Source organism: Gymnodraco acuticeps, unplaced genomic scaffold (assembly GCF_902827175.1).
Source record: "Gymnodraco acuticeps unplaced genomic scaffold, fGymAcu1.1, whole genome shotgun sequence".
NCBI lineage: Eukaryota > Metazoa > Chordata > Actinopteri > Perciformes > Bathydraconidae > Gymnodraco > Gymnodraco acuticeps.
In genome coordinates, this window is record NW_022991393.1 from 134586 (window position 1) to 148859 (window position 14274).

Here is a 14274-nt window from a genome sequence, read left to right on the forward strand (position 1 = left end):
TGACAATAGTCTAACTTAAGGACTATAATCAAACATACTTAATTGAAACTTGAAATAAAAAAAATAAACATCCTTTTTTCGTCTTTCCAACGTCACCATATGTTTAAAGGAGAGAGTGAATAAGTAACGGTCTACTGCCTCCCTCTTATCCACGGTCTACTGGCACTGCTAACAACATGGCCTGTGTTTAGCGTGTTTCCCCCCTGCATATACGCGCTAATTTCAGTGGGAAAACAGGCTCAACGTACAGGGGATATATTTCCATTTTGGACAGTGTTTCTGCTAACCGCTTTGCATCAAACACCCAGTTAATGTTCTCCACTACAGCCTTAATAAGTGAGGGTGCTGCAGCGAGTGTTTTGGTGTGTTTGGGCGGGCTGTCATGGTGAGTGAGCATCTGAAGGTCTTCTGCTCACTCAGGTGGTTTCTGTGGTGCCCATTCCTGCCATTCCTCCTCCTGAGCTGAGCAAACACCCAGATACACTGAAACCTGTGTGTGTGTGTGTGTGTGTGTGTGTGTGCGTGCGTGCGTGCGTGTGTGTGTGTGTGTGTGTGTGTGTGTGTGTGTGTGTGGTCATTCTGTTACAACTAACCACATTACTGATTTAAATAGAGCGGTGCAAGAATGAGTCTTCAGCCCTGAAATGAGTCAGCATGTTACCACGGTTACCACCTGTTCCCTCATCTGGAAGATGTCTGAATGTGTCTTTGGTTATTATCCTGAAATAAAGTCTGTGGCTAACACAAGAGATTAGACCAGGGGTGTCCAAACTACGTCCCGGGGGCCAAATGCGGCCCTCATCAAATTCAAAAGGTATAATGGAATAAGGCCCGAAAATGAAACTTGTGCTAGTCTTATATTGTACTTCTTAACTATGTAAACATATATCACACAGTAGTATTCATGTAAGCCCACTTTTCAAATAAATGCAGTCAATTAGAGTTGGAAACATTTTCTAGTATATCTTAGTTGATAAGAAAAAAGCCCAATAACTTATTTTCATAACAAGCTTGAAATAAACCCTTCATATTTCTCCTTATTGTAATCAATCTTCTGTTTTAAGGGATGAGCTGCCAACACTCAGAAGCACCATGTACCTACATTTGATTGATTCTGCTAACTTATAACTGAACTTATGAGGCGATATACTTCTAGTGAGCGGCCCAGCCCTTCGAATATTTTTCTGTATGTGGCCCTCTGTGAAAAAGGTTTGGACCCCCCTGGATTAGATCAACGTTTGTTTGTTTGCCACAAAGATTATTTTTGTAATAAGGGAGATGCTAACTTCCAGGTTGCCATCTCTGCACCGCTCTATATCGCCTCACCTCATTTGAAACTGATTGTTTTGTGTGTTGTGAATAATCATGTGGTGTTTTTTCCAAATCAGACCAGTTCAAAGGGGTATTCTGTACGTTTCAAAGTGGGCTTGAATGAGGTGCTTATCCATGTTGGTTTATTAAATACAGTAGATGATGATTGGAGTACAAACCTAGAAGCTAGGCAATGTACTGCTGTGAAAGGGGGGGGCAACCACATTTAGTTTAGCCATAAAAAATATCCATATTGGTTTAAATGATGAAGCATCCAGATCTCTCAGGTCTTCAGGGACTGGTCTGCTTTCTGTCCCCAGAGTCAGAACTAAACATGGAGAAGTTCAGTTATTATGCTCCAAATATCTGGAACAAGCTCCCAGAAACCTGCAGGTCCGCTGCAACTCTACGACTACTTTTAAATCCAGACTGAAGACTTTTCTTTTTGTCGCTGCTTTAATTGCTATATTCACATCTTAAACTGCCACGGCTGGACTGTTAGCACACATGTGAAGTTTGAGCACTTTTTGAACATTTTCATAGGAGTTATACATTACATTAGGAGGTTACATTACTCTCTCTATTCTCTTGATCGCCCTCTCTCTCTTCTCTTGATCGCCCTCTTTCTCTTCTCTTGATCGCCCCTCTTTCTCTTCTCTTGATCACCCTCTCTCTTCTCTTGATCACCCTCTCTCTCTTCTCTTGATCACCCTCTCTCTCTTCTCTTGATCGCCCTCTCTCTCTTCTCTTGATCACCCTCTCTCTCTTCTCTTGATCACCCTCTCTCTCTTCTCTTGATCGCCCTCTCTCTCTTCTCTTGATCGCCATTGACAAAAACAGGAATAGCTGGTCTAACGCTGCCTCCATCAGTTTGTTTGTTTGTGTGACTTTTGTGTATTAAACGGTTAATTCAGACTCACCAAATTCACACAATAACAACCTCAACAAACTAACTGATTGAGGCAGAGGTAGACCTGCGTTACTGAGAGCAAAATATCCTAAATATAGCATTCATTCAAACTGATAAATACATGTTTTTTCGCTACCACCCTCCTCAAGTACTTAGCTTCTATGCTTGTGCTCCTTTCCATTTTCTCCAAAACACAAACACACTGACATTGGATAAGAACTTCAAAATCTGAACTATCCCTTTCTTGAATTGACAGCAACAAATCCAATGCATTTTTTAGTCACCCTCCACTGTACTCTTGTCTCCGAAGGATCTCATTTTGGAATCAAAGTACAAGACAAATTGTGTAAGTAACCAGTGAGTAATCTGATCCCACAGCGGAGAAACCTCAGCGTCTGCCATCTTGTCATTCAGTGTCCTGTCTTCTGTTGTGTCTTCTTGGTGATTGTGTCTCAGCTCTGTGTGGTTGTGTCTCTCTTCCTGCTGCAGGCCTCCCTGATCCCTTTGCTAAGGTCGTTGTGGACGGCTCGGGGCAATGCCACTCCACGGACACAGTGAGGAACACACTCGACCCCAAGTGGAACCAGCACTACGACCTGTGAGTCCCACACACTTTCATCTGAATGTAAAATTACATATTCCTTACGTTTGCTACAGCGTGTGAATCTATCGTTTATACAGCAAAGGGACAGTACAGATGAAAAGGCAATATATGAGAGTAGACTAACATATTCAACAAAAAGGCAATTGAAAGTTAAAGGTATAGTTAAGAATGGAGAAACCAGCTCGAGTGCGCTATTGAAAATACACAACCGGAAGAAATCTGCCACTTCCTCACAGAGCCCCTCCTCCAACACACATGAACGCACACATGACCAATGAGGGCACGAGATAAGTTTGTGCCCCGAGGGAAGGCTGACAGGCAGGTAGGCCATCCAGTTACTTTAGCCGGGCCGGCTCAGATGATTGGTTGTGCTTTTTACAGCGCTACGGCTTCCAGAGATGAGATTTTTTTATGTATTTATTGTCAAAGCATTTAATATATTATTTGCTATCGGGATGTTTAGAGTATTCCATGGAATATAACAACAAGTTAGAACACACTATAATAGACTAACCTACTGCTACTAAATACACTTTAAAGGTAGAATATATACACAATGCATTATGGTATTTCGTGACAGACAGTCTTAGGTAGTGAAGTAGCAGCCCGTAATAATAATAAATGTAAAGTATATATTGCACATCAGTGTGTGTGTGTGTGTGTGTGTGTGTGTTCTACCTCTCTGTTTATTTGCATACCTCCCACCTCTCCAGAGCCTTACTGTGATTCCGAACAGCAGCCGTTACAAAACCTCACAGCTCTCTGTATTTAACCTCAACCAGCGAGCGCCCTGCGAAGTGTCCGGCTGTCATTAACAGGACTCACACACTCACAGATCCTACATCTGTTCTCTCACTTATCTTAATACTCCGTGATGACACAACCCTTCAGAGTCCCTGGGAGAAGTGTTTAAAGAAACACAAAGGAGTCTCCGGCAGTATTTTCATGTCTTGCTGTAACCTTCGTTTCCCAGAGACCCTGTGAAGGTAACCTGGAAAAGAGACGTGAGTGAGAGTGTGAGAGTGAGAGTTTCCACTGTTCCTCCGGTGTTTATCCAGCAGCGAGAGGAAGCACGTCTCCGTTTGTTTGGTTGCCGGGGAAACAGGACCCTCTCTCGACATGGATGTTAAATCAGCTGCTCGTGTCACTTTTGACAACAGGGGGGAAAAGTCACAGAGTGTGTGTGTGTGTGTGTGTTCACCTTTTAAAAGATGGATCGATGGAGAGGAGAACACAGGGTCCTGGCTCAGTGGATTCAAAGGCTCTCAGACGTGATGCTATGGACCGTGTTTACGTTAAGGATATTATCAACAAGGTTTTGTGCTTTTATTTGGTGAATTACTCTAATTATCGACTGGATATGGGCTGCAAAAAACCACAAGACGTGTGTGTGCAGCTTCGTTAAGATGGGTCGATGGAGAGGAGAACATAGTCTTGTGTGATATATGATATATTATCAACAAGGCTTTGTGCTTTTATTTGGTGAATTAATCGAATATGTGCTACACAAAACCACCAGACTCCAATGACACAAAGAGAGATTTTACCTCTAACCTAGGGCGACTGTGGCTGGAGGGAGTGCGTCGTCTTTCAACCAGAAGGTTGTGGGTTCGATCCCAGCCCGTGCAGTCAACATGTCGATGTATCCTTGGGCGAGATGCTCCCGATGGCATGGCCAACGGTGTGTGAATCTTAGGTCCTAGAGTAAGGTACAATGCTCTGTATGAATGGGTGAACGACATGTAGTATGTAAAGCGCTTTGAGAGGTCTTAAAGACTGGATGAAGCGCTATGCAGTGTTCTGTGCGTTTGATCATCAGATCAAGGGGGCGTTGGGGAACTCCAGTTCGAAACCCGCTCCCGCCCCACTGCGTCAAGCCGTTGTGTCCTTGGGCAAGACAGTTCACCCGAATTTGCTCCTGTGGGTATTGTCCACAGTAGATGACCATTACATGTATGATCTGTGTGTGTAATGTGTATTTGTAAAGCGCTTTGAGAGTCTTTGATAAAGCGCTATAATAAATATAAGGATTATTATTATTATTATTATTATATAAGTACAGTCCATTTACCTGGCTAATCAGTGATAAACCAAATGTATTCAAACTTGATGGATATACAATGTCCTATGAGGTTTATCATGAGTGTAACCATGATTGTAACCCCCCCCCTAACTGTGTAGTGTGTATCCTGTGTGTAGTGTGTATCCTCGTGTCCAGCAGCAGGCCTCTCAGGTGGTGTGTTGTTGGAGGAGAGAGAGGTTTTAATTGAGCCGTCTGTCTGGCTCACTCTCATCAAAACAGAGCCTGAAACACCTGGTGCTCTGACTGCTTTAAGGCTGCTGGCAGGAAAGAGAGTTCCGTGTGTGTGTGTGTGTGTGTGTGTGTGTGTGTGTGTGTGTGTGTGTGTGTGTGTGTGTGTGTGTGTGTGTGTGTGTGTGTGTGTGTGTGTGTGTTCAGAGTACAGCAGACTAGTGAGTGAACTGTGACCCTTCTGCATTGTTGCAGGAATTGGCCGGCATGCCAAAGATAGCAGACAGTCTTTGTGGCTGCCTCTCACACTCTGTGGTGGAAAAGTAATTTTTTTGTTTTGCTTAAAATGTCCCTGAGTGAAATGACCCTAAAGTATTTAAGATATAAGAGCTGGTTCAAATATCTTAAAGAGGACATATGCTCCTGTTCAGGTTCATATTATTATTTAATGTCTCTGCTGTGACATGTTTCCATTCTTCAGAGAAACCCCCTCTGGAAAGAACACATTTTAGACTTTGCAGCCATTTACATGCACAGAAATCTACAGGAAAGGGAAAAAATAACAACCAAAAAACCTTCAGAAAACCACTGACTTAGACCATGGACACCAGTGCTAAAATGCGGACTTATCTCACGATTTTGGACTCATTCCTGCACCACTCTATTGCATTCACGGTTGGTCTTTGATTGTACATTATGGATAAAGTAACATCAATAGGAGTTGGGATTGTCTTTCCCTCAGCCCTTTATCAAATCTCCATCTTATCTTTCCTTAAAGGGGAGCTATCATGCAAAATGCACTTTGTGATGTCTTTTCTACATCAATGTGTCCCCGGTGTGTCAGGGAACTCACGCAGCGTCAGGAAATCAAACCCTCTCTCTTTTCCTCCGTACCCAAATCTCTAAAACGGGGAACAACGGAGCTGATCCAGATTTGCGTCCGATATGACGTAATATCTGAAATGTGGACCCACGGGCCAATCAGAAACGTTGCTATCAGAAACAATGCCCGACTGTTTTGGACGTAATATGGTCGGTGTTTACATTAGCATCGCTAACACTCAGAGCTAACCTGTACTGGAGAGCATGTGTGTGAAGAAGCAGGAAGTAAAAAGGAACTCACCTTGTGGTATAACCGGCAAGAGAGAAAGCCTTTGAGCTCCAAACTGTTTCAGAGAGAATCCTTGATAATCCATGATATGTCGTTTCTTCACGGCAGCATTTAGTTTAGACAGTAGCTGCCGGGTCCCGCATGAGCTCAAACCCCCCCTTTTTATTTGTATCAATTTACTTTTCTTTCCTTTTAAAGCTTTATACCCAGAATCAGCACTTTTGAAACAGGAAGTGAAATAGAGGGATATGAGGCATGGCTAGAATAGGTGATCTTTTGAGCAAAAAACACTTCATAGACATATGAGACCTATGCTATTGCCTAAAAATAGCATGATAGGTGACCTTTAAGTTACAGTAAAATCAGAGCGAATAAAAGACAAAAGACAGTTTTTCGAGGACAAGGACACAGTGACGAATTAGTATTATAATGATAACAGCTCTTCATCATGTTGTAGTGTTTCCTGCCCTTTTGGATTCCCCCTCCAGCGAGCACTCAGTCACATTTGGTTAATTAACAGTCCTTCAAATACCTTGTTATTAAATTATACATATGCAATGTTAAGCACTCAGTCTAGACTGGAAATTATTTACGGCCCACTCATCCATCCATTTTCCACTCCCCAGCCCGGTCGAGTTGCACCCGGCCCCATTAATGTCTTTTATTAGGTCCGTGGTGTTAATATGTCGTAGAATTAGAAGGGCCACAGTGCAGAGGAAGCAAATCTGTCAATCAATTTAAGAACATGAGCAGATTTCCAGTCGTTAGCAGTGAGTTTTAGTGTCGGGATTTCCCTTTTTGTTCTGTTTGTACCTCAGATTGTTGCTGTAATGACTCGTTGTTCTTTCACTTTCACCATATGTTCTTGGCAGGGACTTTCAGGGAAAAGTCCACCGAAGGAAAGCACATCTGACTCTTTAAATCTGCTTTTTATTGCAGTTTTCCCATTGTCTCTCGTGCATGTGTGTTATTGCCTTCGACTGGTATTAAAAACCTTAGCCAGACTAATGAATTTTATTACGTGGAGGGTGATCCAGATGACGGGAGTTTGGTTGAAATGCTCCCTCCCGTCACGTCTGTCTGACATTCTCTCACATCGCACCCCAGACAGGCATTTGGCTCGGACTCAAAATGTCCAGACGTCTTACTCACAGCCCCATTGTTTCATATCCCATTTGGTAAGCAGCATGATAATTACAGTGGGATGCAGTTCTGCGAAGCGTACAGATGATTAGTTTGCGACTGAAAGAGGAAGCCAACCAGAGCAGATGTGCAACAACAGGTTCACCGGAGATTTGATCACACTCTCGATACGCCGGACACATGAGGAGGAGGAGAGGAAGGAGAATGGAGGAGACACACAGTCAGGAAATGATCTGTCTCATCTTATTCCTTTTCTGAATACAATACAGTTCCCTGAACATGTTCCATACTTGCATAAAGTTGTTTTTAGCCATATTAGCAATCAGCGATTCCGTTGAAAGTTGGTCAACGTGTCCCAGACAGAAAGGGAGAAATCTGTTTAAAAGCTTGATAGGATGGCTGTACAAAGAGTAGCTTCATCAAGGCATGTCGATCACTTCAAGTCCTTTCCATAGACTAATTAAATACAATATTATGCCAACAAATATGCAAGCCTATTCGCCGAAAACATAAAGAATTTCCCTCAATGTAAGGCCTACATGTTCTCATATAAAATAAAACAGATAAACAATAATTTGTAAGCCTGTTTATCTCTTAATTACATTACATGTCATTTGTTAGACGCTATTATCCAAAGCGACTCAGTGCTGTGGACAATCCCCACAGGAGCAATTTGGGGTGAAGTGTCTCAGGGACACAACGACAAGCTGACTGCAGTGGGACTCGAACTTGCTACCCCCTGGTTTGAAGTCCAGCACTCTATCCACTGAGCCACAGCCGCCCCATCTTAACATTTTAATGAAGGCATGCTGCTTCCATCTTAAAATCAAGTGCAGCATGCGAACACGCTAAATTAAAATTGGAATCAACATTATACCCGTTTAAAATCAGCCTTTTTTTTAAGACTGGATTTGGATTTGAGATATATGTTCTGGCTTGTTCCTTATTTTTGTTTTATTTATATTTTAAATATTTAGTCATGTTGCAAATGCTGTGATTTCCCCCCAGAATGCAGTAGGTCTGATATGATCTCCTGAACTGTTTCAAAATAGTTTTGACAGCATGATTGATGAGCGTTTAAACCTAAATTAACTGGTAATTTGTCATTCTCATATATACGGGGAAAAAGCTTCCTTCTTAGTCACTAAAGTGAAACCAAAAGTGTCTCGAGAACTCGATGCGAGCCTAATTTAAAAGGCCATGTTCTCGCCCCTTCATCCACAGTCTGACTGATATTTTCATGGCTCCAGTTTCGTTATTTTTTGCTCGTCACAGTTTCTCCATCCTGTCTCCCTCCTCCTGATATGTTCTGTGAATAAATGATTCACAGGATCACAGTCTGTGGTGTTCAGACGCTCAGGATCACAAGTTCACATCCACCGTCTGGAAAATCCCTCAACTTCCCTACCTCCCTCTTCCTCTTCCTCCTCCATGTCCAAACTGTGTCTCGTACTGTGTCCATGAAAAGGCGTCTCAGTGGTATCCTCTATGGGGAGTTGTGAGACATCCTGAGTGAGACTGGTCATGACCTAATGTCTTACAACTGCTACCATAGCTTAGTTGATTCTGATTGGTCAATTTGGACATTCAGTGGTAGGTTATTTCGTTATTAGGACGGGTTAATGGTCAAGAAAACGTTAACAGAGAGTTACAGAAAACCTCGATCAGTGCTGCCGTCATTTCAAATGGTTGCTATCATTGTTGGTAGGCAGTGGAACGGACGAATTTCTCTTAGTGGAAGTTAAACAATCATGTTTGCATCAATTTGTTGTAATAAATTGTTCAGGGTTCTTACGGTCATTAAAAACCTGGAAAAGTCATGGAAATTCAAAATGCTAATTCCAGGCCTTGGAAAAGTTATACTTTTCCCAAAGTTTTGGAAAGGTTATGGAAATGTAACTAAAGTTGCATAAAATATAATTTATATATTATCTAATCGCCGAAATAGTAATACTTTAATGATAATAAATACTGTATGGTGTAGTAATGAAACGTAAAATGGCATTTAACTGACGAGGTGTTTTGCTGGTGAGAGATTTGAGTTGCTTTAGCGTGTGGAAGCTAGTAAGCCTATTTGATTTGTTTTAGATAGGCACAACATGTTTCAGATGCAGACCTTATTTTCCTGTTCCATGTTAAAATAAACCATTTTCAGTGGAACTGCTGAGAAAGAGTATTTTTTTTGGTCATGGAAAATTAGGTAACGGTCATTGAGAAGTCATTGAAAATCATTGGTGAAAAAGTGTATGAACCCTGACTGTTGATTGATTGATTGAGTGATTAGCCAAGCTGGAGTCATTCAAGAACTGCACACTCTGTCATGGTATCTTTTGCTGGATAAGGGGTCAAACAGTGATTATCATGGTGTCTATGAGAGCCATTAAATGTCTCCTTCTTCTGTCCTTCCTTTCAGATACATCGGAAAATCAGATTCCATCACCATCAGCGTGTGGAACCACAAGAAGATCCACAAGAAGCAAGGAGCCGGGTTCCTGGGCTGCGTCCGCCTGCTTTCCAACGCCATCAACCGCCTCAAAGACACGGGCTGTAAGTGTCAGTATTACTCCTTTTATTATTATTACTACCACAAATGTCTTTAGCTATATGAGTCTATGTAAGGAAGGAACCATGTCTTATATAGAGTGGTACAGGAATGAGTCCAAAACCAGGAAATTAGTTGGCCTTTTAGCACTTCTTTGTTGCCTCTTCTGGAAAATCAATGTTTTTTGAATGTGTTGTTTCGTTAGAAGCCCTAAATAAGGTCTGTGAAACTGAAGATTTTTTAACGGTTTGTGCTACGACATTCAATACGTCAGTAAATACCCCAATGGTGAATTTTAAAACAGCAGTTGCTAACAAGTGTATAAATGAGATGACTAAACGCCAACATTAGCCGCCTTTAGCTTAGCGTTAGTGACGTGAAGTCATGTGACCGTGCTGTAGTTCCTTTATAGCCCAACATTAGCCGCCTTTAGCTTAGCGGTGGTGACGTGAAGTCATGTGACCGTGCTGTAGTTCCTTTATAGCCCAACATTAGCCACCTTTAGCTTAGCGGTGGTGACGTGAAGTCATGTGACTGTAGTGTAGTTCCTTTATAGCCCAACATTAGCCGTCTTTAGCTTAGCGTTAGTGACGTGAAGTCATGTGACCGTGGTGTAGTTCCTTTATAGCCCAACATTAGCCGTCTTTAGCTTAGCGGTGGTGACGTGAAGTCATGTGACCGTGCTGTAGTTCCTTTATAGCCCAACATTAGCCATCTTTAGCTTAGCGGTGGTGACGTGAAGTCATGTGACCATAGTGTAGTTCCTTTATAGCCCAACATTAGCCGTCTTTAGCTTAGCGGTGGTGACGTGAAGTCATGTGACCGTGCTGTAGTTCCTTTATAGCCCAACATTAGCCTCCTTTAGCTTAGCGGTGGTGACGTGAAGTCATGTGACCGTGCTGTAGTTCCTTTATAGCCCAACATTAGCCGTCTTTAGCTTAGCGGTGGTGACGTGAAGTCATGTGACCGTAGTGTAGTTCCTTTATAGCCCAACATTAGCCGTCTTTAGCTTAGCGGTGGTGACGTGAAGTCATGTGACCGTGCTGTAGTTCCTTTATAGCCCAACATTAGCCGCCTTTAGCTTAGCGGTGGTGACGTGAAGTCATGTGACCGTGCTGTAGTTCCTTTATAGCCCAACATTAGCCGCCTTTAGCTTAGCGGTGGTGACGTGAAGTCATGTGCTGTAGTTCCTTTATAGCCCAACATCAGAAATCATAAAGTGGTGTTAATATGTGGAGATTATCCTGCTGAACTAAACGTGTAAGTATCATGAACGTTTGTTTGACACAGAGATTATTTTCTGCAATCATCCAATTGATTTTTTGTGGAGGGAACCAGGGAGATGCTATCTTCAGGGTCAGCCTACAAAAAATACTTCACCCCTTCACCTCTCTCTGGTCAATGAGGCAGCATCCATCAAGCCAGCTTTATTCCTGTAGTGTGATAAGAAGCAGGGGTTTGGCCTAAGTGACAGAACATAGAGTCGCTCCTTTTTAGAATCCTGACAAAGGCCAGGCCTGTAGAGGGGGGTCAACACTCTGCCAGAACAGGAAGAGCCAATCAGCATCACCCTGCAATTACAGTACAAATGTCAGAAGCTAACTGGATAAATGAGGCAGAGGCTTTGGTAAATGGCTCTTAGTTAAAGCAGTAGCTTTTGGAGCTGGAGGGTTTGTAGACATCGTATAATCCCACCGCTTTAAAGACAGTATTACTGCCTTCTTATTATTACATTACTGAAATGTTTTAGCTAAATTAAACTCGAGATGGTCGCCAGTGGAAGGAACCATGTGACATATGCAGGAATGAGTCCTAAAACCCTGAAATGAGTCAACATTGCCACTTCTGTTTCCCTTGTCTGGAAGTCAATTGTTTTCTGAATGTGTTTTTGGTTGTTAGCCTGATAAGGTCTGTGGTTAATAATAAGCGTCAAGAAAAAAACTGCGGTTGCTAACAACTGGCTAAAAAGGACAAATAAACACAATCAAGCCAAACATAGCTAAGCGGTGTTGTCATGTGACCGTCGTGTAGTTTGTTTATAGCATAACGTTAGCTTTTTACTTCTCGAGATGCATTTACACTTCAAGTATAATAGTGCCATTAATATGTGGAGATTATCCTGCTGAACAAAACGTGTAAGTATCATAAATGTAACACTTGTTTTCTGCAAAAATCCAATGGAGAAATCCCATTGGCTTTTGGTGGAGGGAACCAGGGAGATGCTACCTTCAAGGTCAGCTTACACAAATACATCATCCCTGCATCCTTCTTTGTGCAAAAATGTTACAGTGAACTCAAGAAGCTTTACAATTAAACAAAAATGTCTGAATCAACCCAATGACCTCTCAACAGGGGGGCATAACTGCGACGGCTAGAAAACGCACAAAACAAAAGAAAGACAAACACTCCACAACAGAGAGAACACAAGAAATCTACGCTTACACTTTAATGGCTCTACAATTATGCATGTCTGCTTGAAATGACCGGTTGTCTAGATCGGCAGACGGAGATAGAGGGAGGTTAGTCACAAGGGCATGTTGTGTGTGTTTGAACACATGCTGCCAGTCTGCGGAGGAAACTGAGAGGAGAAACTAACGGAGAAACTAACGGGGTGAGGAGGAGGCCAGCAGAGAGAGGAAATGCAGAGGCAAACCACTCACAGCTGTGGTACAAGGTTCAGGTTTCCTGTGTCGCTCCAGGAAAACATAATTGTCAGGGGGCTTCTAGGAAAAGACTATAAAGGAACTACAGCACGGTCACATGACTTCACGTCACCACCGCTAAGCTAAAGGCGGCTAATGTTGGGCTATTAAGGAACTACAGCACGGTCACATGACTTCACGTCACCACCGCTAAGCTAAAGGAGGCTAATGTTGGGCTATTAAGGAACTACAGCACGGTCACATGACTTCACGTCACCACCGCTAAGCTAAAGGTGGCTAATGTTGGGCTATAAAGGAACTACAGCACGGTCACATGACTTCACGTCACCACCGCTAAGCTAAAGGTGGCTAATGTTGGGCTATAAAGGAACTACAACACGGTCACATGACTTCACGTCACCACCGCTAAGCTAAAGGTGGCTAATGTTGGGCTATAAAGGAACTACAGCACGGTCACATGACTTCACGTCACCACCGCTAAGCTAAAGGTGGCTAATGTTGGGCTATAAAGGAACTACAGCACGGTCACATGACTTCACGTCACCATCGCTAAGCTAAAGGTGGCTAATGTTGGGCTATAAAGGAACTACAGCACGGTCACATGACTTCAGGTCACCACCGCTAAGCTAAAGGTGGCTAATGTTGGGCTATAAAGGAACTACAGCACGGTCACATGACTTCACAGCACCACCGCTAAGCTAAAGGTGGCTAATGTTGGGCTATAAAGGAACTACAGCACGGTCACATGACTTCACATCACCACCGCTAAGCTAAAGGAGGCTAATGTTGGGCTATAAAGGAACAACAGCACGGTCACATGACTTCACATCACCACCGCTAAGCTAAAGGTGGCTAATGTTGGGCTATAAAGGAACTACAGCACGGTCACATGACTTCACATCACCACCGCTAAGCTAAAGGTGGCTAATGTTGGGCGTGATGATGTTTAGTCGTCTCATTTAGACACTTGTTAGCTACCAACGTTTTTAAGTCCACCAGTGGGTAATTTACTGACATATTTTGTGTCGCAGAACAAAACATTAAAATCTCTTAAGCTTGTGTTAACCACAGACCTTATTTCAGGATAACAACCAAAAACACACTCATAAATCCATTGACTTCCAGACCAGGGAACCCAAAAATGCTAAAACGCTGACTAATTCCTGTGTTTTAGGACTCATCGCTGCACCACTCTAGTGCTTTATTTGTGTGCATTGAAACATCTGTACTTCGATGCATCTCAGAGTGATTCCTCTTGAGACATGTTTCTGTGTGTTTTCTCTGCGGCGGCTGACCCTCAGTTTGACCGCTGCCTGGTTCGGTCGTTGTTTAGTCTAGACATACATCCTGAGCTGATCTGCATGACACCCAGACAACAGAGCGCAGATAGTGCCATTTCTCATGTCTGCAGGCAGCTTGGAGGTTTTTTTTAGCTCCGTTTCTTCTTTTTTTCCCTCTCTGCCTGATCTCTCTTTCTCCCTCACTCTCAAATTCCGCAGACTTTAAGAAGTTCAGACAAAGAGTTTCCAGACTTTGGCAGAAGTTCATGTCCATGCTAAGACTGAGTGGAATAGTGCAGGCTTTGTACGGAAATTTGTCAAATGTTTGACCTCTGCATTTGAACTGAAGCCGGCTCTGTACCGACGCTCAGTGAGATTTTTACAACCCGTGGCTGTTCCACAAAAACCAGCCATCTGTTCCCAGGCAGAGCCAAGCTGTGGTCTGCAGACAGGGGGGGG

The 14274-nt window shown here is 42.9% G+C and overlaps 1 protein-coding gene across 1 annotated transcript in view; it reads left to right on the plus strand.

Moving 5' to 3' along the window:
- Positions 1-14274, plus strand: part of LOC117563185 (E3 ubiquitin-protein ligase SMURF2) — a 142728-nt gene that overhangs the window by 35076 nt on the left and 93378 nt on the right. Inside the window, exons 3-4 of the mRNA XM_034241373.1 lie at positions 2711-2819; positions 9744-9877. Of these exons, the coding sequence (XP_034097264.1) occupies positions 2711-2819; positions 9744-9877 (243 nt within the window). The remainder of the gene's footprint in view (positions 1-2710; positions 2820-9743; positions 9878-14274) is intronic.